Here is a 26262-nt window from a genome sequence, read left to right as displayed (position 1 = left end):
AGAGGAAGCAGCGCTGCTGTGCCTTCTTGGTCAGTGATACAGTGTTGTTGTTCCAGGAGAGTTCCTCAGTGATGTGCACACCCAGGAACTTGGTGCTGCACACCTGCTCCACAGCAGCACCATCTATGGTCAGAGGGGTGTGCCGACTGTGTGCTCTCCTGTAGTCCACAACCATCTCCTTTGTCTTCTCCACATTCAGGGAGAGGTTGTGGTCTCTGCACCACTCGGCCAGAAGGTGCACCTCATTCCTGTAGCTTGTTTCATCTCCACTGGAGAGCCTAGTCCATGTAGAGCCCTACATCATTATATCTGCAGGTACCGATAGTACCGTATGTTCCTACTAGAACACTCAGATCTCAGAGTGCACGTTTACTTGTAGTTCCTAGGATTCATAAAAGTAGAATGGGAGGATAGGCTTTTAGCTATCAGGAACCGCTACTATGGAACCAGCTTCCAACTTGGGTTCAGGAGGCAGACACCACCTCCATCTTTAAGACCAGACTTTAAACCTTTCTGTTTAGTAAGGTGTATAACTAGTCTAAACTATAGTGTTTAGAGAAGTTAGGCATAGATACAGGCACTTGTCAACATGGCCTGAGCCACAGGTATAACAGGTATCATAGGGCTGATTCTTAACTTTTAGGATAGCTATGCTACTATAGGCCTACGCTGTCGGGGAACACAAACATGATCCACTGAGCAGTTCCCTGTCCCCTTAAATCTCTCACAGATTCTAAAATTGAATCTGTGAAAGCAGCAGGAAGAAGATAATCCCAGACCAGTTCAAAAGAGGTTCTCAAGTCATCTCAGGAACGTCTGGCTTTCTTACTAATTGTGGAGGAAAGAACATGTTAGTTGGCACTCCTTGGTGTTTTTTGGATTTTTGGCTTTGTCACCCTTACTTGAAGGATTTTTTTACAGGGTTTGCTGGAACATTAGTAATCTGAGTTATAGGTGAAAAGGTCAACCAGCCTGCTTCAGTCTGTTTGATGAGAAAGTTAAAATTAAGAAAAGAAAGTCCCACCTGGAGGTCCTATCAAATAAATGTATGTTGCAATGTAAATTGTTGTATAGCTATTTACGGATTTTTTTTATTAACATTATAGACTACATTTTACAGTGTTTTTCGCAGACAGTCGCAGTTGATAGGTGACCTCCGGAGCCTCATGGCCCGCCCCATCCAATCACTCAGCTGCATGTATGTTATGTAATTGGGCCGCCTGCGCGTGTGTGTGAGGGGAGGAAATTAAAAGCGACACTCTCCGCCTGATCACTCTTTTTCAGCAGGCGGAGGAGCACTTGGTCTACTGGCGGGGGTAAGCAAACCAGGCTTCACTCTCTATTTTAAATTTATTGGCACGACCGTACTCTGTAGACATGTCCGCAATAAACACACGACTTCTGTGCTTTGCATAACTGCTGCAGCAGCTGCCGGAGAGCTTATTTCCACATTATGACTGCACATGAATCCATAAGTGTTAGTAAGTGATCATTATGAGGAATACTTGCAGCGAAACTTTTTCAGCCGTCTGCTTCGAAGTGTTTCTGTCATACACCTCAGCGTATGTGACTGTCAACACTTGGAGGTGTTGAGCTAAAGTGATGTGATTGGTTAAAGTAAACTGCCAGATAATTTAGGCCCCGCCCCCTTTGCTTAGGCTCAACAAAGTCAACGGAGTCCAAGATGATGAAAGAGCTGTAGGCGTTTCCGTTGATTGCACAAATATCAGTGTGTATAATTCAATTCAATTGAATTTTATTTATATAGCGCATTTTACAATCAGCAATTGTCTCAAAGCGCTTCACAGAGACCCAGAGCCTGAACCCCTTTCAGAGAGAGAGACAGAGGCAAAACATTCGGAGCAATGCAGTCTAAAACTGATTATAATTTATGGACTGACATGGACAAATATAGAAGACTGCTTTATTTTCAGCCATTGTAACACAATAAATACATTTAGGCCTATAAACGTAACACAAAAGTATCTACATCTCTTGTAAAGTATCTACACATTCTTAAGTTGAGGTCATGTTTGCATAAAGGGTGGTTAGTATTGTGTTTGCTGCTTGTCACAGTTGAGTTAATAAACTTAAAATTGTAATAATAGTTAATTGTTTTGTTTGTTTTCTTGTTAGAATAAGGGCTGGTGCTATAATGGCTACCCCATTAATCTTTGCAACACAATGCTGTCTAAGTCTTAATTGTTCTATTAAATAATGTCTGAAAAAATATTTAGCTGAATAAAAAAAGAAATAAATTTTTATTTTTATTAGGTTTTAGTTTTTAGAGTTTGACCCATAATAGTGTTCTACCTGACAGACTCCAATAATATTTTCTGCTAATCTTTTTGTGTGTCACTAGAACATAGCTGGGTGCAAGGATGAAGATTGCAGTGATTGGTCAGAGTCTCTTTGGCCAAGAGGTCTACAAGGAGCTGAGAAAAGATGGCCACATCATAGTAGGAGTGTTCACTATCCCTGACAAGGATGGCAAGGCAGATCCACTGGGTGAGAGCTCATGCCATGCATTTCAAACCCCTCCATGACTGGGCTTTGCCATGAATACACTTTGACACCAGTTAAAGTCAAATATTTATCTATTTATCTATCTTGTCAGTTTTTAGAGTGTGTGTATGCCATGAATAAACAATATTTTTAGCATGCCTGCCAGATGAATTTTGTACTTCTTGAATGACTGCTTTTATCACCATGGCTGTCCAAACTCACAAAAAATGAATGTGGTTCTTTTAGAATAGAATAGAATAGTATAGAAATAGATTATTTATCCCAACCTGGGAAATTTTGCTATTGCAGCGGCAATATACAGGCATTACAGCACTCAGTCCATGCTATCTCTGGCACAGAGATGAGGTGTTGTACAGTCTTATGTGCATGAGGCAGGAAAGATTTCCTGATATGAGTGACAGCGAACGTGTCTGAGCCTTTTGGAAAAGGCGCCCTGTTGTTTGTCCAGTACAGGGAGGAGAGGGTGATTGGGGTTACCCAAGTCTGTTGGCATCACTGGCTTTACATTTGACATGACAACTTTAAGTTGTCATGTCATAACTGTTGTCACATAAGAGCAGTGTGTCATGTTATCTTTATATAGTGCACAGTATTCACAGCTGGATGTTTTTCCATTTACGGTAATTGCTTTTATATAAAAAATCATGGACAATATCATTTTCACTTTTTGACAAGAATTTACAAAAAACTCTTTAATAATAAAGTAAAAATATTTATACAGAAAGTGATGTAGACAAATTAAAAATACACTTATTACCTGGTTATCAGCACTACAAGTGACAGAACAGAACTGAAACAGAAAAGAAACTGATAGATGTATAGCATTGTTGGGCAATAAGAAAATGTTTGAAATTGTTTTGTATTCAAACGTTGTGTCATTGTCACAACCATGATTCTCTCTGACTGCTTACAATGGATCATAAATATTCTTGTCACCTCAGTGACCACACTATATAGACTACCTGCAGTTTGACAAAAAAGTAGCTACTATGTTATCAACACACTGAAAATTCTTTCTTGCTGTGTGGTTTGTTACAAATTTCAGAAAATGGCACAATTAAAACGCCAAGTATAGTTCCAATAAAACAACTGCTGTTAACATTTCTAAATAATAAATAAATCCACTAATATATGTTATATACAGCCTTGCACGGCACACAAGTATCATAATGTTTTTATCATCTTCACACTCCTGCAGCCACAGAGGCACAAAAAGACAGTGTGCCTGTCTTCAAGTTCCCACGCTGGCGAGTGAAGGGCCAGGCCATCCCTGAGGTGGTGGCTCAGTACAAGGCTACGGGTGCAGAGCTTAATGTGCTGCCCTTCTGCTCCCAGTTCATCCCCATGGAGGTCATCGATCACCCCAAACATGGCTCCATCATTTACCACCCCTCACTTCTGCCACGCCACAGAGGAGCCTCTGCTATCAACTGGTGAGTGATACACACAGTACATTAATCTGGGCGGAGTGGGTGTTGACACCAGGTGACACTTTTTAGTCTCATATCCTGTGTCTTGCACTTGACAGGACTCTGATCCATGGGGACAAAAAGGGTGGGTTCACAGTTTTCTGGGCTGATGATGGACTGGACACTGGACCAATCCTGCTACAGAGGGAGTGTGATGTTAAACCCAATGACACTGTCAACACAATCTACAAGAGATTTCTTTTCCCAGAGGGAGTCAAAGGCACAGTAAGTGAGCATTTATATTGTACACACATTCAATACATAAAGAATGTGTGTTATGTGTGTGTGGTTTGATCACAAAACATTCTTCAAATTATGAACTGTCCTTGGAGATCTTGCAGTTGAAAGAAAGACAGTGTGTCTTTGCTGACTTTGGTCTTTGTTCTTATCTGCCAGTTACATTTTAACTTTTAGGTTTGGTTTACCTCAGAGGTTAAAGCAGGTCATTTGGAGCATGCTGTGGTATGACAATTTTAATAACATAGAATGTAAATTATCTTTAAATATTTCAATATTTTCACCAGCTTGTTACTAACGTTGTGCTTTTACTTTGTTGATGGTACTAAAAACTGTGAGCTGGATTCATGTGAGATTTGTGACTTCACAAACTCACCCAAATCCATTTTTTGCTATCAATTTTGCAGGCTTCCATTCAGAATCCTGTAAAGAAGTACAGTCTGGCCATTACAGGCCAGTTTTAGATGTGACAACAGTTTATGCTAACTGCTACTTGCTAGCTTTCTAAGATTCCCAGCTGCATGTAGTGTTTCCTCTTCCATTAATTTGACTGGTCTTGTGATAGACAAACATAGATGGTTTGTTAGAAAAACCAGGACCCACCTCTTCAAAAAGTCTTGGTCCTCTTGTTTAGTACATACCAAGGTTCACAAAGCAATGTTCTTACCACACAATCTTACAAAATATCTGCTTTTTTTAAATGATTTGCAGTTTTTACCACTGCTCATAAGTAAGTCAATCATCACTGACAATCTGCCCTTTTAGAAGGGTGCTGGTGTCACAGGAAGAGAAATTGGACAAACACATACCCCGCATCATGTTATGGATGTTCCAAGTGTCTCAACAGGACAAACATGTTGATGGCAAAGTCCAGGGGGAATGATAGCACAGTTGGTTTGCTTCGGCAGCTCTAACTGCATTGTTCTGGTTCAAGGTGGAGGCGGTAAGGCTGATTGCAGGTGGGAAAGCCCCAAGAGTTACACAGCCACAGGAGGGAGCCACATATGAGTGCATCCAGAAGAAAGACAATTCTAAGGTAAGTAAAGTCCTACAGACATGTCTTCTTCTTTTTTTAGTAGTAGTAGTTGTTTTTTCACTTTTTTATTAACTTTCACTCACACACAATGCAACAATGCTGTTTATCTATTTTGTGTCTTTGTCAAATACTGGATAAAATAAAATAAATAAATCGACAAAAAATAATAAATGAATTCACAAAATTAATCTGTTGTGAAAAAGTTCCACTGTGCACCAAGCATCATAACAAAAACCAAAACTATAAAAACCTAAAAACCGCCGTATTCACAAAGATTCTAGGAGTTTCCCTCTAAGAAAAGAATTATGACGTTTTCTAAGAATTTCCCCTTATAGCTAATTAAGACTAAATCCTAGTAAAGATAAAAGAGGTCTTAAGGTAAAAAACTGTTAAGAGTGGAGAGGAGGACTTTTAAGAGGTTTGATAGTTCCTTGAAACTATGAATCATTCCAAACTATGAATGACGCTCAACTCCTAAAGCACTACAGATTACTCTTTTGCGAATCATTTTTATCTTTACTAGGATTTAGGCTTAAATATAAGAGTAAATTCTTAGAAACGTCATAATTCTAATAATGTTCTTAGAATTTCACTCCTAACGGAAACATAAATCTTTGTGCATACGGCCCCTGTCACTGTCCAATCAGTGTTGCGTAGGTGAGAGTGGGATATTTTGTGCCAAGGGGCAAGTAGTGCCACCCCTGTTATTTAGAAAACCATAGTAGAAGATAGTCATGTGACCACATAATTTTGAAGAGGCATCTATTTCACTCATCCTGCAAAGAAGTGAGACACATGGCTTGAGAGGTAAGCACATTTAATTTCAAAAAACATTTTTTTGCCCTCCAAAGTAAAATTTTCACATTAAGGTTTTTTTGATTGCTGTGTTTAAATAATAAAAAAATGTTGCAAACAGTACACACATGTTTTAGTGCTTTAGTACACTACATCATGAGTCTATACAGTTAGTATTGTGCAAATTGCAAATTATCCAAATGGTGGGCCTGATTGCTCCCAGGGATGCACAACATCCTAAACTATATGTACATATTTTAGTTGGAGGCATTCCTGTAATCCCCTTGCGTAAGTGGCACTTTAATTAAAAACTGGCAATACTTACCCCACTCTCCCTATATATTAGGAACGTATTCTCATGTTTTTACTGTCAACCAATCACATCTGCTAAAACAATGTGTCACACTTAGCAATGGGGTCAAACACGCCCCCTCACTAAGATGAAACTTTTAGTCTGCTCCTTTCTCAGAGTCACTCTGAGAATGTTCTTAAATCACTTTTAAGCTAGGAGTCCTTACTAAGATTTTTTAGGCTAAGATAAGAGGGAATTCTAAGAATCTTTGTGAATACGGCCCCTGGTGTCACATCTTTTTATTTCACATGGCCAAGAAAAAACCTCATCTGTGGTGTAAATCAATAAAAAAATATATAATTTCTTGGAAATCAATAATGACAGTATCAGTCCCTCTCATCAATTCTCCTAGCATGTGGATGTTTGAAAAAAGAAAAAAAGAAGCAACAACACCACCTGTAGGGAGGGAGGGAGAGCAGCATGGAAGCACAATGCAATTCACATACCACATGACTCAGTCAAAGCACTGCACTGCAGGTAGTAGATGTGATTTTAAATCTTATTTGTCACTCAGTTAAACATGAGGTTTGGTGTCAGATTTCTCTGTGTCAAAAATGAAAAAGTAATGTGATTGCTGGCAGATTGACTGGAACCAGTCAGCCGAGGCCCTGCACAACTGGATCAGAGGAAACGACAAAATGCCCGGAGCCTGGGCAGAGGTTGATGGACAGGTAATAGAGTGTCAGCGATTAATATTGTCTATGATATGCTAGAAAATGAATGATAGTACTGAAGATATGCGTGCACATGTGACAGTTACACTGATGACAGCGACCACCTGACTTCTGCACTGTTTGGTATCTGTCCCTGTAGAAAGTGACTTTCTATGGCTCCAGTCTAGTAGATAATAGCACTGCAGCTAATGGTAAGCCCCTAGACATCCCTGGTGCCAGCCAGCCCGGCATTGTCACCAAGGCAGGACTGGTGCTGTTTGGCAACAATGGGAAGGCGGTAAGTCTACTGTTTTTCTCCCTTTTTTCACTGCTGCAGCTTATTAAAGACTAAGAGAGGGAACTTATTACACAAAAAAGAAACGATAACAGTGAGGCTCCTTTTACTGACATTTTTTACACTTTAATGTGTGATCTTTTTTTGAATGTTCACACAACAAGTTCATCATAGGATTGAATTTCGGCAAATTAATTAATACAACCAACAAATATGTATAAAATATTAAGTATTTTACAGTAGTGTAAACTTAAAGAAAGAACATTCTGCAGTATACTGTTGTTATAGAACTAAAATTTAAAGTTGAAGGTCCACAAATTTAAGAAAGGCAGGCAGGTATACTTCTTCACATTTACAGCAATAACTTTACATTTTTGATAATGTGCTAAGTATATTAAGTATTAGAGCCAGGGAAGAGGCAGACTAAAGAAGAGGAGGCAAAAAGCCCTAAACCAGTGTGAGTGTTGGCATGACATAAGATCGTGCTAGGCATAATGTTTTTTATGAGCTTGTAAATATTTTTTTTTAGTTAACAATGGAAAGAGAATGTGCAGCTGCATAGTGCAGTATCCTGTATGAGTGCCAAGAGCTGACAATCTCTGGACATTTTAGGATGGTGCTGGTGTCACCATAAACTTTTATATGTAACAATTTGTATGTGTGGCAGCAGGACTGTTTAATCAAGAAACCGTCGAAATAGAAAATATGCTTATTCCTGAGATTATAGGATAATGTAGTAAACTGGAATGATTGTGACAAAGACAGTAAAGATCTCTGTCCTGTTCAGACCATACATTTTCCTATGAGAACAGAGAACTCGCTCCTCGCTCCCTGGGTGGTAAGAGTAAAAAAAAAAAAAAAAAGCTTGTTTCGGCATGGTGAAAATAAATAGAAGATTAGTATAGCAGACCTCTGGTCTGTGTGAATTTAATTCTGTAAACGTGTGAATGACTGTCTGCAATAATAAATCCCGTCTCCTGGTGTTTAATGTGCACGTCAAGCCACTGTAACGTCGTGACAATACTGGGATTAATTTTTATCGCCACCTTTTGGACAGACACTCTCCTCTGTGCGCCGTGTGTCTCCTTTTAGGAGCTGTTTGCCAGCTGCTCATCTAAACTGTCCATCATCGTTATACTTTCTCCTTCTCGCTGTGTGTTCTGCGCACCTGAAGAAGCCCTTGCGCTTCTCCACTCCATTCATCACGCCCACTAAATTCCGACCAATCACAGAATTGTTCTCGCACACCACTGAGAGAAAAAGTGCTGCCATCCATGTGTCCACGAGAGCTGCAGAACAGGTGCTCCAAAAAAAAATGATGTCATTTAGTGGGTGAAACACCGGGAGCGAGGAGCGAGTTCTCTGTTCTTGTGGAGTATGGATCCAGCTTTACAAGTACTCGGACATAGGGCTTTATACCACATTTACACTACCGTTCAAAAGTTTGGGGTCACCAGGCCAGTTCTATAGCTTTTCTGATCAGCATAACAGTTCAGCTTTGCTAACATAATTTCACAGGAGTTTTCTAATCATCAATTAGCCATTTTTAACACGATTAGCTAATACAATGTACCATTAGAACGCAGAAATGATGGTTGCTGAAAAAGGGCCTCTGTATAACTTTGTATATATTCTAATAAATCAGTCTTTTCTAACCAGAATAGTCATTTACCACATTAACAATGTAGAGACTGTATATTACCATGGCGTATTGTAAGAAAAAAAATACTGACACGGAAGAGAAAGCAGATTTTCTAGAAAAAAGTCAGAAATTTGCATCCGTTTTCCTGGTCATGGAATCGTGTCGCGTTTCCAAGATGTTATCTTCATTGCATACATGCACACGGTTTATGTGTACATGTAAACTGGATAAAATGCAACTCTTTAAAGTTTTTAATTTTTTTATCACTGTGTTATGAGAGTTGTAGGCCTATATGCCTTATAATAGGAAGGCAGTGAGTACGTGTGTGCTTACCTGTGTGTGTGTGCAGGATACAGGACAGCGTGTTTGTGTAGGAGTGAGAGAGAAGATGACTTGTTAGCTTGAGAGAGGGGCGATTTATTAACAATATATATGTACAGCGTAAAGAATAAGAGAACAAAGCTGCCGCCCTGCAAGGACAGGAAAGTGTTCTGGTACTCCAGCTGTTTGTGACGGTGGGGGTCAACCACGAGCAACGTAGCTCGTCCTCTGTGCTCCCTGACTATGGTCGGGAGGTTGAAGCAGGAAAGGTTATGAACGGTGTTATCTTCTTCACAGCATTGTCACAACTTGATGAGATTTTCCATGGCGACTGTGACGGCAAGCAGCGTCTCTCCAGATTTGCGACTTTATAGCCTAATGTCAGAGAATATCTGAGGTTTTCTCGTAAATTTGCGAGTTTTTTTCTAGCAAATTTGCTACTTTAAATCTCAGAATATTAGCCCTCCCTCCTCTTCCGGGTCAGTATTTTTTTTTTCTTACAATGGCCCTAATACGCCGTCGTAGTATGTCTAATTAATGTTATCTTCATTGGGAAAAAAAAAACTTTTTTTTTTTTGTTTTTTAAAACTTTTCAACTGACCCCAAACTTTTGAATGGTAGTGTATATACACTCAACAAAAATATAAACGCAACACTTTTGTTTTTGCTCCCATGTTTCATGAGATGGACTTGAAGATCTAAACTTCATTCCAGATACACAATATTACCATTCCTCTCAAACATTGTTCACAAATCTGTCTAAATGTGTGATAGTGAGCACTTCTGCTTTGCTGAGATAATCCATCCCACCTCACAGGTGTGCCACATCAAGATGCTGATCTGACATCATGATTAGTGCACAGGTGTACCTCAAACTGCCCACAATAAAAGGCCACCCTGAAATGTGCAGTTTTGTCTCACAGCAAAATGCCACAGATGCCACAAGCATTGAGGGAGCGTGCAATTGGCATGCTGACAGCAGGAATGTCAACCAGATCTGTTGCTCGTGCATTGAATGTTCATTTCTCCAAAGGCGTTTCAGAGAATATGGCAGTACATCCAACCGGCCTCACAACCGCAGACCACGAGTAACCACACCAGCCCAGGACCTCCACATCCAGCAGGTTCACCTCCGAGATCGTCTGAGACCAGCCACTCAGACAGCTGCTGAAACAATTGGTTTGCATAACCAAACAATTTCTGCACAAACTGTCAGAAACCGTCTCAGGGAAGCTCAACTGCATGCTCGTCGTCCTCATCGGGGTCTTAACCTGACTCCAGATCGTCGCCGTAACAGACTTGAGTGGGCAAATGCTCACATTCGATGGCGTCTAGCACGTTGGAGAGGTGTTCTCTTCACGGATGAATCTCAGTTTACATTGTTCAGGGCAGATGGCAGACAGCGTGTGTGGCGTCGTGTGGGTGAGCGCTTTGCTGATGTCAATGTTGTGGATCGAGTGGCCCATGGTGGTGGTGGGGTCATGGTATGGGCAGGCATCTGTTATGGACGAAGAACACAGGTGCATTTTATTGATGGCATTTTGAATGCACAGAGATACCGTGATGAGATCCTGAGGCCCATTGTTGTGCCATACATCCATGAACATCACCTCATGTTTCAGCAAGATAATGCACGGCCCCATGTTGCAAGGATCTGTACACAATTCTTGGAAGCTGAAAATGTCCCAGTTCTTGCATGGCCAGCATACTCACCGGACATGTCACCCATTGAACATGTTTGGGATGTGCTTGACCGGCGTATACGACAGCGTGCACCAGTTCCCACTAATATCCAGCAACTTCGCACAGCCATTGAAGAGGAGTGGACCAACATTCCACAGGCCACAATAGACAATCTGATAAACTCTATGCGAAGAAGATGTGTTGCACTGCATGAGGCAAATGGTGGTCACACCAGATACTGACTGGTTCTGAGTCCCCAGACCGCCAATAAAGCAGAAACAAAATGCACATTTCAGGGTGGCCTTTTATTGTGGGCAGTTTAAGGTACACCTGTGCACTAATCATGATGTCAGATCAGCATCTTGATGTGGCACACCTGTGAGGTGGGATGGATTATCTCAGCAAAGCAGAAGTGCTCACTATCACACATTTAGACAGATTTGTGAACAATGTTTGAGAGGAATGGTAATATTGTGTATCTGGAATGAAGTTTAGATCTTCAAGTCCATCTCATGAAACATGGGAGCAAAAACAAAAGTGTTGCGTTTATATTTTTGTTGAGTGTAGAAATGGAAATAATTAGCTTAGCTGCTAACCAGCCTTGCTCTTTCTGGCTGTAGTTCAAGGCTGCACGTTTACACACAATTATTCATATTCGAGTTTTTGCATTAATGTCAAACAAGTTAATTTTACCAATAGTGCTACATGTTCACAAGCAGTCTGACAAGAGCTGGCAGGTTGGATTTATGTAAAAAGAATTTTGTAGTTGACATTTTTCAATCATGATTTTAGAAACACTAAGATTTTGACTGTTGTGGAACATGCACTGAGGATTTGTTATGCCACACTCTGACTTGTGGACAGTTTGATGCCATGAACCTTCCTCATGTGCCTTTTCATCAGCAGCCGTTCTGTAAATAACTCCTCGCAGTCCCCACATTTGTATGGTCGCTCCTCTTTGTGCTTGGCTAAAACGTGTTTCCTCAGGGTAGAGCCCCTGTTGAAGGACTTGTCACAGATGTGGCAGCTGAAAGGCTTCTCTCCTGTGTGAGTCCGTATGTGTTCCGTCATGTGTCCTTTCAGTTTGAAGCATTTGCCGCAGAAGTGGCAGCTGTATGGTCTCTCTCCTGTGTGCACTCTCATGTGGTTCTGCAGGTTGCTTTGACAAGGAATGTGTTTGCCACAGATGTGACAGTCAAAGCTACTTTTAGTGTTGTGCGATTTGCTTTCGTGTGTCTTCAGGTGCCACGTTAGCACAGTCTTTTTGGTAAATATGTAGTTGCATATATGACAGCGGAAGAAGGTGGCGCTTGTCTTCTCTTCAGAGAGCTGTGGATCATCTGTGGATGTTTGCGTTGGCTCTCTGCTCTCCTCTGCGGCTTTACAGTCCTCTAACTGCTGCACTGTTTTGATGAGTTCTTTAGTCAAAGCATCGCCGTCATCACTGTCCTCTGCAGATGGCTGCTCCTCACTCCCATTGATCCACAGTTCCTCTCTCTCTTCCTCTTTTATCTCGGAGGGTCCCGGCTCGTCCTGGCACACATTTGGGTTCCACTCGTGCTGTTTAGGGAAAATTTCCTCTGGGGGTGTTGGGACTATTGGCTGTTTGGCATCTGCAAGAGCAAGAATGTAAATGCATTAATGTCACAGTGTTACAGATATAAAAGTCTTCTCATTGATCCGCACTCTTTAAGAGTTTTAACGAATTTAGATTGTTTTTAGTGACCTTGTCAGACCAACATGAGCTTCAAAGAAGGACAAATCAGTTAGTGGAAACTAGAAAACCTTCAACTAGATACCTATTCTGTGTGTTTGTACCCAAACATCAGTAGCGTGATACTAATTAATACTATATTTTGAGAAACAAACAGAACATTGAACTTTCCAAATCAAGTTGTGATATTTAATCACGTATCTCAAATTAACCCTCATGCACTGTTCGGGACATTTTTATCCTCTGAGAGAAATTTTTCTGTTTATTTTGGCCATAACTTTGTCAATATGTGGACAAATTGAATCATTTTTGCTCAACAAGCTTAATTTTACATACATTTTGTTAATATGATTTTAAAATTTTTCATAGGTCAACAGTACACTGTGGGCAAATTTTACCCCCTTATGTGTTGTTCGGGACAAAAATCTCCCCTAACTTTAACGGTTTTATATAATATATCAGATAAATATTTTTTTGAATTTTTTTTGCATAGACCTTTTAATTAACTTCAGTTCTAATCAACAGTAGTGAAAAAATCATTTTCCCCCAGGATTTTAAGCCTTTAATCACCAATTTTATAAGGGGTGGTGCTGAAAATTGGAAAAAAAACACACAAAATGGCTCATTTTTAATAGAAAAGGTGAATGTGGACTGGATTTTTTTAACCTTTATTACAGTCTTGGTCATGTCAAACATCAGTAAAAAAATTGACTTTATTGCATTATTAGTTTTTGCACAGCACTGGATTTTCATTTTTTCTCCCTAATGTGTTGTTCGGGACAAAAACGTCCCCTAACTTTAACGGTTTTAAAAATATATCAGATAAATATTTTTTTGATTTTTTTTTTGCATATACCTTTTAATTAACTTCAGTTCTAATCAACAGTAGTGAAAAAAATCATTTTCCCCCAGGATTTTAACACCAATTTTATAAGGGGTGGTGCTGAAAATTGGAAAAAAACACACAAAATGGCTCATTTTTAATAGAAAAGGTGAATGTGGACTGGATTTTTTTAACCTTTATTACAGTCTTGGTCATGTCAAACATCAGTAAAAAATTGACTTTATTGCATTATTAGTTTTTGCACAGCACTGGATTTTCATTTTTTCTCCCATTTTGTCCCATAGACTTACATTATAACCACACTTTTTTTGACTGCACAGCCATGGCACTACATAATCATGCATTCTTGATTGTTGGTGGTTTACCCTGTTGGTAGGAGGTAAAATGTGTGATATTTACAGTTAACAACTTAATGACCATATGGTCATTAAGTTGTTAACTGTAAAAATCACAAATGAACTTTATTGCATTATTAGTTTTTGCACAGCACTGGATTTTCATTTTTTCTCCCATTTTGTCCCATAGACTTACATTAAAGGGTTAAAATCCTGGGGGAAAATTATTTTTTTCACTACTGTTGATCAGAACTGAAGTTAATTAAAAGGTCTATGCAAAAAAAATTAAAAAAAAATATTTATCTGATATATTTTTAAAACCGTTAAAGTTAGGGGACGTTTTTGTCCCGAACAACACATAAGGGTAGTGTTTGTGAACAGTCCATGTGGGTTAAATTAGCTACTGTACAAATGCAAATAGCCACAAAGAAAGGACATCCTTGAATTCTATAGTTAAAACTCCAAACCTCCAAAGAGATATCACACCATGTCATTATCTAAACGGTATACTTCCTTACAATTTCTGTGAAGAAGCACAGCTGTTTCAAAGATGCCACAGCAAAAGGTTATACTGTACTGCTATAAGGTTCTTTAAAAATGATACATCAAGGCTCTGTCTACATAAGTTGGGAGTCGAGCGTGTCACATGGGGGTGTGACAGTACTACGCTGGAAACGCCCCATGCCACCACACTGTTGTGTAACTCAGTGTGTGCTTGTGTGTGTGTGGTTGTCATATCTGTGTAATAAAGCCAACATAATCTGGCTTTAGACACACATGTGTCTTCTGTTGTCTGAATTATCTCCTCTCACCTGATTTATTCAGCTGGCTGTGTGGACAAGCCACGTAATCAGCCAGTAAACACCTTAACTTACTTGACTGCGTTATCTGAGCCCATACCACGACTATTTAAAACACGAGACTCCTGAGAAACCTACCCGCCCTCTGCAGTCTTATCTCTGGCTTGTAGACCAAATCCAGCAACCGCTGCAGCCTCTGATTCTCCAGCTTGGTCCGGTAAACCTCCTCCTGATACTCCACCACCGTCTTTTCAACGAAGCCGTAGATGTCCACCGCAGCTACGGTTAATCTCTCCGTCAGGAACACGTTGAATGTCTGAAGCGTAGCTGCAGCCATTCTGTGACTTTGCCGATATTACCAGTTTTGTGTTTGCAGGCGGTGTTGTCGTTTTCGATCTTTCTTCTCTTTTTTCCTAATCCCAATACCGCCACCTACTGTTCCGGAGATTGGAGAAGAAAGGTTTCATAATATAAAACAATCTGGTGTTAACTGAGATAGCAGTAGTATAGTAGGTAGGCCCACTTACAGCAACATTTGTCATGTCAGCACATGTTAGCCCTGTAGTGGTGCAGATACATATGGGGGGAAAAGAATAGGTATATTCAATTCAGTTTTATTTATATAAAAGGAAGAAACCTTGAACAGGACCCAGCTCATAAGAAGAACCTTCCTGCTGACAGTCAGCCGGGTAGAGAAGGAGAAGAAGAGGTAGACAGGACAGAGAGGATGAAGAAGAGAGAGAGGAACAAACATGTACAAACGTCATACATTACAGAGAACAAACATGACAGGTTGTTTATATTGGCAAGCTGAAAGTATTGTGTTTATATTATAGTGGTTGTTTATCTCATTAGTTAATAAATAATAATAATAATGAGACTGGTGCAGGCAAGCATTAGAATGACTAGGGTGTAGTGGTGACACCAAGAATATGCTTCTTCTGGTGTTGGTTCAGAGTTAATCCCTACGTTCACATTGACCAGAACACAAACTTAAGGCCAAGTTTTCTCATGTATATTATTATTGTATAGTATTATATTCCAGTATGTCCAAGAAAGATGAACAAAAATTTCATTGTGCCTTGCATAGTGACAAAAAAGATTCATGATTCTTGAAAGGGACAGGTAATGGATTTTTATTTCTCTCCCTTGGCAGGCAATGAGATCATGTGGTTTCCTATAGCAAATAAAGTCACATAGTACATTAATGAATGCAAAATCGAAGCTCTTGATGTTGAATGAATATATATTCATTCAACATCAAGAGCTTCGATTTTAATATAAACATATACATACATAAACAGGCATGGACAGATAAGTTGAATGTGCAATTAAATGATATGATATGGGAGGAATGTCTACAAAATGTGCACATATGTTGAATGAATATATATATATATATGTATATATATTCATTCAACATATGTGCACATTTTGTAGACATTCCTCCCATATCATATCATTTAATTGCACATTCAACTTATCTGTCCATGCCTGTTTATGTACCTACCTCAGAATACTTCTATCAAGAAGTATTCTGTAAAAAAAAACTGCCCCTTGAGTGGCTGGATTTGTGTGTATATATATATATATATATATATATATATATATATATATATATATGTATATATATATGTATGTATATATATATATATGTATATATATGTATGTATGTATATATGTATGTATATATATATGTATATATGTGTGTATATATATATATATATATATATATATATATATAGACAGCAATTTAACAATATATATACATATACTTACATTTCACCCAGGCACAGACCACTTGCCACAATGTTATTGTTAACTGCACGACTGTAGTTTTACTCACTCTGCTGACATATCCGCTCTGCAGAGCACACGTTTCTCTCTGCCGGAATACTGTCGGTTACCTTATGTCACCAGCAGAAGACCTTGAAGACTTGGCATGTAAAGCCTGATAAAACGGGCCCAGAAGTGGTCAGCCAGAACTTGGGAGTGCTTCCAACAGTGGGGACTGGTAAACTAATTTCCTGGGTAGACCACTTGAGGTAATGATCCATCCGAACATCACATCAGAAGAACATTGCAAGTCATGGGGTCCAGGTCACTGACAGCCGGAGGCGGCTTTGTAGATTCTGTATAGCATCCACTTACTGTCTAATTTCAGCTTGCAGTGCTCTGAGCTCCCCTAGGTCTGATGACATGTTTTGCTGTGTCTGCTGGAGGAGATGTCTTTCATGACGAATTTCCTCTAACTCAGACTTTGCATCATCATGTGTGGTGCACATCGCTGGTTGTAGGGCAGTAGGGCACTCATGGAACCATTCTCTCGGCTCACTCCAGGGGGGCTAGTCGATTCTCTTATATCTTACTCTTATCTCTGACTGGCATCTCTGACTGATGTAACCCAGATAATCCACATAGTGCACTGGGGGACGAATGTGTCGTCTAGAGTGTGCACCACTGGTCTCATACTCTGAAAGTTGTTCTATCTCTGATGTAAACTCAGCGATCCAGCTCCAAGGACCATTAAATGTGGTGGAGATACCAGGAATATGCTGGGCCATCTCACTACATCTACAAGTCATAATATAATGAATATCATATGCCCTAACTTGGGTGCCAATTCTACACAGGGGCTGGACTGCAGGTCTGGAGAGAGAGGCAGAAAATTACGAGGAAGACAGCAAACAGTTTATGACATGAATCACTAGTATGAACCAACTAATAAGAATAGAGGAGAGGTAAGAGGGTCATTCTAGGTACTACAAGTAAACCTGCACTCTGAGATCTGAGTGTTCTATTAGGAAACATACAGTACCTTCAGGTCCTGCAGATATAATGGAGCTAGTCCATGTAGAGCCTTGTAGGTTAGGAGAAGGATCTTGAAGTGTATTCGGAGCCCACTGGGAGCCAGTGAAGAGAAGGTAGAACAGCAGAGATCCCCTTTGCTGCTTCCTGTCAGAACTCTAGCTGCTGCATTCTGGATCAGCTGCAGGCTGTTAATGGAGTAATGTGGACATCCTAATAATAGTGAGTTGCAGTAGTCCAGTCTAGAAGTAACAAAAGCATGGATGAGCTTTTCAGCATCCCTCTGAGAGAGGATGCTCCTGATCTTAGCAATATTACAGATGTGAAAAAGGTGATCTTAGAGACCTGTTTAATATGAGAAATAAATGACATGTCCTGATCAAAGGCCAAAAGTAAGGCCAAAGTAATGCTATCCAGAGAGCCACGACTAGATAAAGGAGACCCAGTCACATCACTTAAGCTTATACTCCACTAGAACAGAGAAATCTATTTGTGTTTCCGAGGTGGCAAGAACAACAACAAAATTTGTTTGGCCCTGACTTTTCATAATTCACAAGAAATGTGTGTCCAGAACACCTTATTCAGCGTGCAGTGCACATGCACACAGGTTTTGAAGACGTTTCGCTGCTAAACAGCAGAAGCAGCAGTTTAGGTATTAAATACATTATACTGTCCTCCAGAAAGCTTTACTAGCCCTGCAGAAATTGGGTTATTTTTATTTAGGTGTAAATTTGGTGCCACATCTTTCTTTTCTCTGCAGCTGCTGGTGAGAAATGTGCAGTTTGAGGATGGGAAGATGATCCCTGCGGCACAGTACTACAGCTCTGGGAGCAGTGCTGCTATGGAGCTCACAGAGGAGGAGAAAACCTTCGCTGAGCAGATGAGGGTAAGACTTTAAGTCAATAACAACAATGAAAAATCTTTTTGTTGTCGTGCTGATCTTTAATGCCACATCCCCAGGCAGTGTGGCAGAGCATTCTGAATAATGTGAGCAAGATTGAAGATTCCACAGATTTCTTCAAGTCTGGTGCAGCTTCTATGGATGTGGTCAGGTAAGAAAAACAGGTTCAAGTAAAACTTATGTCCAATAGTTACCTTATCATTCCTGATCCTTTTTTATTTAACGTAAATAGTGGACACACCCTTTCATTTAGAGATTCACTATTTTTACTATTTACTATTCACTATCTTAACAGGTCTGCATTCATTGAGTTTAAAAAAATTTTGAAATGCATGATGATTATTCAGTGTAGCCACTGTTTTGCCTTGATGATAGTTTTGCACACTATTGGTTAGCTAAACCTGTGTCACCTAAAAAATAGGCCTATTCAACTACTGGGGTTTTACATATAATGGCAAGGACAGCTCAGCCAAAGAAAAGAATATCAGCTGAGGTTTTTGTCCAGTTCAGTCCAGATAAACATCTGCTTACACATAATTGCATTAGGGATATTGATCTAATAATATTCAACATTTCTTCCTCTGTTCCTCCTCTTGTGGCTACCTCCAGGCTGGTGGAGGAGGTGAAGCTTCGGGCCAGCAGCTGCCAGCTGCAAAATGAGGATGTCTACATGAACACCACCTTCCAGGATTTCATCCAGATGTGTGTCAGAAAGCTCAGAGGGGAGGATGAGGAGGAGGAGTTGGTTGTCGACTATGTGAGATTTAAATACACAGTATTTGCTGTGGATCAGTGCGAGTGAGATGACATGTTGACCATTTTATCCTGTACGCTCTTCAGGTAGAGAAGAGCATCAACAACATGACCATAAAGATGCCTCATCAGCTGTTCATCAATGGAGAGTTTGTTGATGCAGAGGGAGGAAAGACCTACAAGACCATCAACCCTACTGATGGCATGGTGAGACAGCAAAGGAAAGGGGCAGAAGATGGTTATGACAAAAGGAATATGTCTGTGTCACCACTGCTGGCTTTATAACTTACATGTCCTGTCTCTGTCCTTCCTACAGGCCATCTGCGATGTGTCTCTTGCTCAGATAAGTGATGTAGACAAGGCAGTGGCTGCTGCTAAAGAGGCCTTTGAAGAGGGAGAGTGGGGCAAGATGAACCCAAGAGACAGAGGCAGACTCATCTACAAGTTAGTACACAGTACACATCATCAGCATGTGGCACTTGGCTTCCGGCCTCAGTGCTTTGTGGTGCAGCAGCAACACTGAATTGTGGTTGAGATTAGTCACTAATCAATGAACTACATAACACTTTTCAATTGGCCCTGCAAACTGCATAAGTAACCTTCAAAGCAAAACCTGCCAGCCAGTCACAAATGTATTTTAATTATGTGGCCAAGTGGTTATACATTATTTATAATACATACCTTCCTTCTGCAGTATGAACCATGGTACATGATCTAACTGACTCTGTGTTTGGTCTCTCTCCCCACAGGCTGGCTGACCTGATGGAGGAGAACCAGGAGGAGCTGGCCACCATTGAGGCCATAGACTCTGGAGCTGTTTACACTCTGGCACTCAAGACTCATGTAGGCATGTCCATCCAGACCTTCCGCTACTTTGCTGGCTGGTGTGACAAAATCCATGTAAGAAGGCAAATGTAAAAGATGTGTTACACATTAGATTTAATTTTGCATTCACACTTGTGTACATAGATGTAAATAACAGTTCCTTTACAGGGCAGCACTATACCCATCAACCAGGCCAGGCCCAACCGTAACCTGACTTTCACCAAGAAGGAGCCAATAGGGTGAGGAATGAAGTGCAGTAAAGCATTATGCTTCACATTCGCACATACAAATATTCAAGTATTCACACAACAATGGTATGCTACCGAAGAAGAACGTCTTCAAAAAACAATCCTTGAGTCGAGTTGCCTTGATTTAAACTCTTGGAAAAAAAATATTTTGAGTGCATTATTGCCACCTTCGGAGATTGGTGGTGCATTACTTACTGGCAGGCACCAATAAAGTGAAAAAGACATGACATGACCCCCTATAATCCAGCTGTCCTTTTATAGGAACCCCCTACTGTGTTACACACAGATGTTATAATTAAGTTATAATTAACACCCACAAAACACCCACAAACCTCCTTTTTCCTTCCTCCTCAGAGTGTGCGCCATTGTGATCCCATGGAACTATCCTCTAATGATGCTGGCCTGGAAGACTGCGGCCTGCCTTGCAGCTGGAAACACAGTAGTCCTGAAACCTGCACAGGTCAAGTCAACACATCTGATTTGGACATCAAACACTAACAACAGTGAATCATTAAAGTCATTGCTCATTGATCCTTTTCCAGGTGACTCCACTGACAGCACTGAAGTTTGCTGAGCTTGCAGCAAAAGCCGGTCTGCCCAAGGGAGTGGTAAACATTCTGCCTGGATCAGGTACACAATACATCACAATACATCAGGGACACAAACAAAACACAGACACACAGTTTATTCATGACTAAAGCCTAACAGAGCTGTTTCTTCTAGGTGCCCTGGTGGGTCAGCATCTGTCCGACCATCCTGATGTGCGCAAACTGGGATTCACTGGCTCAACTGAGATTGGCAAACATATCATGAAGAGGTGAAAGTTAAAGTACCTTTACAAAATGTAAAACAAACATTAGGCAACAATAGTAGTTTCTATTCTATCCTATTTATATAGCGCAGAATCGTCAGAATCGTCTCAAGGCGCTTCACATTAACCCAGAGCCTGAACCCCCTTAAGAGCAAGGAAAAACTTGCTTTTAACAGGAAGAAACCTTGAACAGGACCCGGCTCATAAGGAGAACCTTCCTGCTGACAGTCGGCCGGGTAGAGGAGGAGAAGAAGAGGTAGACAGGACAGAGAGGATGAAGAAGAGAGAGGGGGAGAGAGACAGAGATAGAGAGAGAGGAACAAACATGCACAAACATCATACATTACAGAGAACAAATATGATGGTCGTAGATGTTGTCGTGCAAGCCGAAAGCATCTCTTTAAAGAGGATTGGTGAACAAGTCCATTTGTCTTGCTTGAAACTGTTGGATAAAAATCACTTAGATGACTGAGAACCTTCGCTGACACTAGCCTTCATTTGTGTTTGTCTGTTGTCCCCTGCATATAAAGCTGTGCAGTCAGTAATGTAAAGAAAGTCTCGCTGGAGCTAGGAGGAAAATCCCCACTCATCATCTTCAGTGACTGTGACATGGACAAGGCTATACGGATGGTGAGGTTTTGTTTTTCTGGACATTTTGCACACGCAAGTAGTTCAGAAGTAAAACACCTGTGTGGTTGTATTTCAGGGCATGAGCTCAGTGTTCTTCAACAAAGGAGAGAACTGCATTGCAGCTGGCAGGCTGTTTGTGGAAAACTCTATTCATGACCAGTTTGTGAAAAAAGTGGTATGTGTCATTTTCTCTTCAGACATTTGAGCCTTATTATGGATTAAAGTTATTATTTCTCTAATGTCTTAGATTGGGGAAGTCAAGAAGATGAAGATTGGTGATCCACTGGATCGCTCCACAGACCATGGCCCTCAGAACCATAAAGCCCACCTGGACAAACTGGTGGAGTATTGTCAGATTGGCATCAAAGAGGGAGCCACACTGGTCTGTGGTGGTAAACAGGTCCAGCGACCAGGTAAGGCAACAAAGCTTGATTAGTTGTAGACTGGTTCATTTCTCATCTGTAATGGGCTGTCTTGCTGCATGTTTGTTTCCAGGTTTCTTCTTTGAGCCCACAGTATTCACTGATGTACAGGACCACATGTACATTGCTAAAGAGGAGTCGTTTGGCCCTGTCATGATTATCTCCAAGTTCGAGAGTGGGTAAGTTTGTTGCTTCAATTGAAATTTACCAATCCGTGCTTGATGGTCTTTGTTTTCCTTTACCTACAGTGAGGTGGATGATGTCCTGAGAAGGGCCAATGCCACAGAGTACGGCCTGGCATCAGGAGTTTTTACACGGGACATCAGCAAAGCTCTGTATGTCAGTGAGAGACTCAACGCTGGCACTGTTTTTGTCAACACCTACAACAAGACTGATGTAGCCTCACCTTTCGGAGGCTTCAAGCAGTCTGGATTTGGCAAAGACCTGGGTAAGAAATTTTACATTCTACATTCATGTATTTCAAATCAAGTAAAATGGTCAAAAGGGACAGTCAGAATAAGTCTGTTTTGGGCATGACTGAAATAACCTGACCATGATGTCCACCCTATATATATACTATACTTGTACATGTCCATTTTGCATCACATGGCAATTTAAAGAATAGGTATAGTGAAGACTGAATGCTAAGTTGATATTGAAAGGTAACCAAAATAGTGCACTTGAGAGCATATATAGGCAGTTAAAATTCAGCTTGTTTACATCAGAATCATTAAGGTTACCTGAAGTCCAGCTTTTCTCATGACCTATTTTCTGTGTGCCTGTCATTTTTCCAAAGTAGTGAAAGGATTAAAAAATGCAACCATTTAGCACCACATAATTTATAATACAACTTTTAGTGAAGTTACTGTGACTTGTAAAGGAAGTGCAAAGTTAACATGACCCATTGATCCACAATAGCCACGTCAAGCAATTTATTAGTTACAAAACTGATTCTAAAGGTTCCCCATTGTTTTATTACCGTTGTTAACAGCTGTAAACATCAGCCTCAGGACAGTGTAGTGAAGCCTGTGATGACTAATATTAATATTTACTATTACTCCAACAGGACAAGAGGCTCTCAATGAATACCTGAAAACAAAGGCAGTGACCATCGAGTATTAAATTCGTCACAAGAGACAGGAAGCAGAGACATCAGCCTTGCTCAGTGATGAGTGAGCACCAACATAGTGATACTAACTTTAATATGTATGTGATTTAAGACGCTGATAACATTAACATTAAAACATCATTGTTCAATCAGAATTCACAGAGCCACATTGTAAGTAAATATTGTTAAGTATTGTTCTGTCCTATGCAAATGGTGATGTTTCTAGGTAGACCAAGTGACTTGATGTGTGATTTAATTACAGGACAGGAGTTTGGCTTGTCTCATTCATTTCTAATATAGCTTACATTAGGTCAGAAAAGTCTTACAAAGTGTAAACATTTTCAACAACAACTTTTGTTATCAATTAAAACTGCTGAGACCCCCACTACTGCAGACCTCTTTATTCAAGATGCATTTCACTCCGTAGATTCTAAAACACTACTATTTGTACCAAAACCGCAATTTTACTTTTATCAATACTGATACCATTAAGCTTTGGCTTAAACAGATCACAACAAAGATTTTTCAGTTAATAAAATATGTTGCAAAATAGAGAGTAGAATAGAAAACATTCTATGTATGTATGCATACAACTTAACCAACAAATCAATGATCTAAACAGGCTGTCAGTGTAACATCTTTGGCATTATGGTATAGTGGTCAGTGGAAAGACAGCGCTTGGGTGTCGAGATGAGCAGTGCAGGTAGAATGCAATAACCCAAATACCTTGAGAATATATGATTCAGGCAGATTGACTTTAAACACAGCAGAAGGTAGGACAACTATACAACTGTAGGGCTGTAGTGCTTCATCCAAACACACCCTGTCTACAAAAATTCAAAACCAGTGTATGCAACTTTAAATGACTTTATTTTAGGTGCTTATTGATACAATGTGATTGCTGCAGTTGTACACTAATATAAATAAAGTTGAATCTTAGAAGATTCTGTGACCAGTAAAACCCTACATGTAAAAGAAATTGGGTTGGAAAAGTAGAGGCTGAATAGACATGTCAAGCCACCACTGCATTTACCAAGCACTCCACTTGCATTAGGCATGTCATTATTTTCTCATCATCACCAATAGTCTATTGAGTTGTGGTAAAGGAAGAGCTTTTAGAAGATCTAAATCAACAGGATTTAGTTTTTTGTCTCACCAGGCAGGAGCAGCAGCTGCTGATACAGTACTGCCAAAAGCTATGGATTTGCAGGAGGCCACTGGGCTAATGCCTCGCAGACACCAAGCGTCTCAGAGCAAAGAACACTGCCACTCTTTATTGCAAGAGATACTTCAGCATTAATTTTAACCTTTATTGTCGGGGCCAGGAGAGACAGAGCAGTGAGCTGCTCAGCTCACATAGTGGAGGCTAACGGTGTGTTAGGCTTTCCCTCAAAACTCATCAAATACACAGTCCAACAACTCCAAAACGCTCTCATGGACTCGTTGTTACCTCAACATTCACCACGCTATGAAATATAAACGTGACATTATGAGATATGAGTGTTTATCGACGCATTGCAAAGCTACATTCCAGACACCGCTGCTGGGCGGAGTGATTTCAAAAGCAGTTACTCCTGTCAACTATATTTTTAGGGCCCAAAAACCGAATGGTGCAAGAGCCCTATTGAAACCCTAGGGATTATTATTAGGGCCTGAGCACTGAATGGTGCAAGAGCCCTATTGAAACCTTAGTAATTAGAATAGAACAAAATAGAATAGAATAGAATATACTTTATTTATTTATTATTAATCCCTTTGGGAAGGTCCCTCAGGGAAATTTGGGTACCAGCAGCAATACAACATCGACAGTCAGAGCAAGAGCTAAATAAAATAAAATACAGTACAGTAAAAAATAAAAGATAAGAGGAATTATGTACAAACATTGCACAGCAGCATAAATGGTAATGGAATTATTAGGGCCCGAGCACCGAATGGTGCGAGAGCCCTATTGAAACCTTAGGAAATATTATTTTTCTTTTTTTTTCTCCCCCCCCCCCCCAAGATCGCATTTTTGGGGGCCTTAACATGCCCCAAAACTCACCAAACTTGGTGGAAAAATTCATTCACCCGAAAAATTTAGAAATTTGCTGAATTTTTAAACACACATGGAAAAACGGCTCTATAGCGCACCCTAAAGTGTAGCCCCTCTGGCCGTATGTTTCGTGACACAGGATCACGAAACATATGTATTCCAAAACTCTTTCAAAGGTCTTACAGTGTGACCGGGGCGTGGCCTCAAAGTTTGGCCACAGGAAACAGGAAGTTGCTATAACTTCTGTGTTTACTGTCCAATCTGTACCAAATGTCACATGTATGATCAGAGTCTGACCCTAAACACATATATACAACAATATTGAGGTTTTGACAGAGCGCCACCTACTGGCTACACAACATGTTGTGTTAGGTTTTTCTGCATGCCCGTCTGGCCTGTGTGACACCTACCACTGTATTGCCACGTATTTTTATGTTTTAATGGTGTGGGTGGCTGCAATTATATGTGTAGTTTGTATAATTTGACGTTGTATGCAATAACATGCAGTTTCAATATTGTGCCACAAGGGGGAGTGTTGGCCCAGGTAGACGCGTGCTGTGGTAGGTGGGCAGGAGTGTTTCCGCCTTCAGACGGATACAGCCTGCTGACACAGAAACAGCTAACGTCTCCTGTCCATATTTTACCTGCATAAAACAGGTCAGTAATGCATATGTATGTACTGTCAAAACATTTCCAAGGATTCTTGAAACCTTAACCTCATTAATACCAGAGCTGGTATTAATGAGGTTTATTGAGGAAACTTGTAGTTTTATGTTTAAATCCACTTTGTGACCGATCGTAATGGCGGCTCCCATGTAAACACAATGCGGCCTCCTGGTTAAAATGGCTACCTGCTAGCTCTAGTTAAATGAGTGTATGGAGCAAATGTCTGAGCGGTTTTGCACCAGTTAAACAGACAAATTTAGTTATTATTGAGTGTCATTTTGAAAGGTTGTAAATGTGCTGGGACTTGTTGTTATATAGTATGGTTGGATATGTTTAGATAATTAGAACGTTAAGAA

The 26262-nt window shown here is 40.3% G+C and overlaps 2 protein-coding genes across 4 annotated transcripts; one reads left to right on the top strand and one right to left on the bottom strand.

Moving 5' to 3' along the window:
• The first annotated feature begins 1206 nt into the window (after positions 1-1206).
• aldh1l1 (aldehyde dehydrogenase 1 family, member L1) lies at positions 1207-23596 on the top strand. Of its 3 annotated transcripts, XM_028407273.1 has the most exons (23): positions 1207-1316; positions 2363-2508; positions 3725-3959; positions 4055-4220; positions 5167-5268; positions 6997-7086; positions 7229-7366; positions 18271-18396; positions 18471-18562; positions 19021-19168; positions 19252-19371; positions 19481-19608; positions 19914-20064; positions 20158-20228; positions 20592-20697; positions 20780-20867; positions 20961-21054; positions 21579-21678; positions 21755-21853; positions 21926-22091; positions 22174-22279; positions 22349-22548; positions 23167-23596. In XM_028407273.1, exons 2-23 carry the CDS (start codon positions 2382-2384, stop codon positions 23220-23222), a joined length of 2709 nt encoding a protein of 902 aa, XP_028263074.1. In that variant the 5' UTR covers positions 1207-1316; positions 2363-2381; the 3' UTR covers positions 23223-23596. The 3 variants fall into 3 exon arrangements, with proteins under 3 accessions (XP_028263074.1, XP_028263075.1, XP_028263076.1); XM_028407274.1 differs by lacking the exon at positions 23167-23596 and having other exon boundaries at positions 22174-22275; positions 22349-22503; XM_028407275.1 differs by lacking the exons at positions 1207-1316; positions 2363-2508; positions 3725-3959; positions 4055-4220; positions 5167-5268 and adding an exon at positions 6768-6892.
• LOC114436807 (zinc finger protein 2 homolog) lies at positions 11493-15108 on the bottom strand. Its single transcript, XM_028407277.1, has 2 exons — positions 14841-15108; positions 11493-12622 (listed from the first exon to the last, which is right to left on the bottom strand). Exons 1-2 carry the CDS (start codon positions 15037-15039, stop codon positions 11847-11849), a joined length of 975 nt encoding a protein of 324 aa, XP_028263078.1. The 5' UTR covers positions 15040-15108; the 3' UTR covers positions 11493-11846.
• Positions 23597-26262: the final 2666 nt, after the last annotated feature.

The sequence above is a fragment of the Parambassis ranga genome, chromosome 5, assembly GCF_900634625.1.
Source record: "Parambassis ranga chromosome 5, fParRan2.1, whole genome shotgun sequence".
NCBI lineage: Eukaryota > Metazoa > Chordata > Actinopteri > Ambassidae > Parambassis > Parambassis ranga.
Note: the sequence above shows the minus strand (reverse complement) of the source record. Positions and strands in the feature narration are given on the sequence as shown.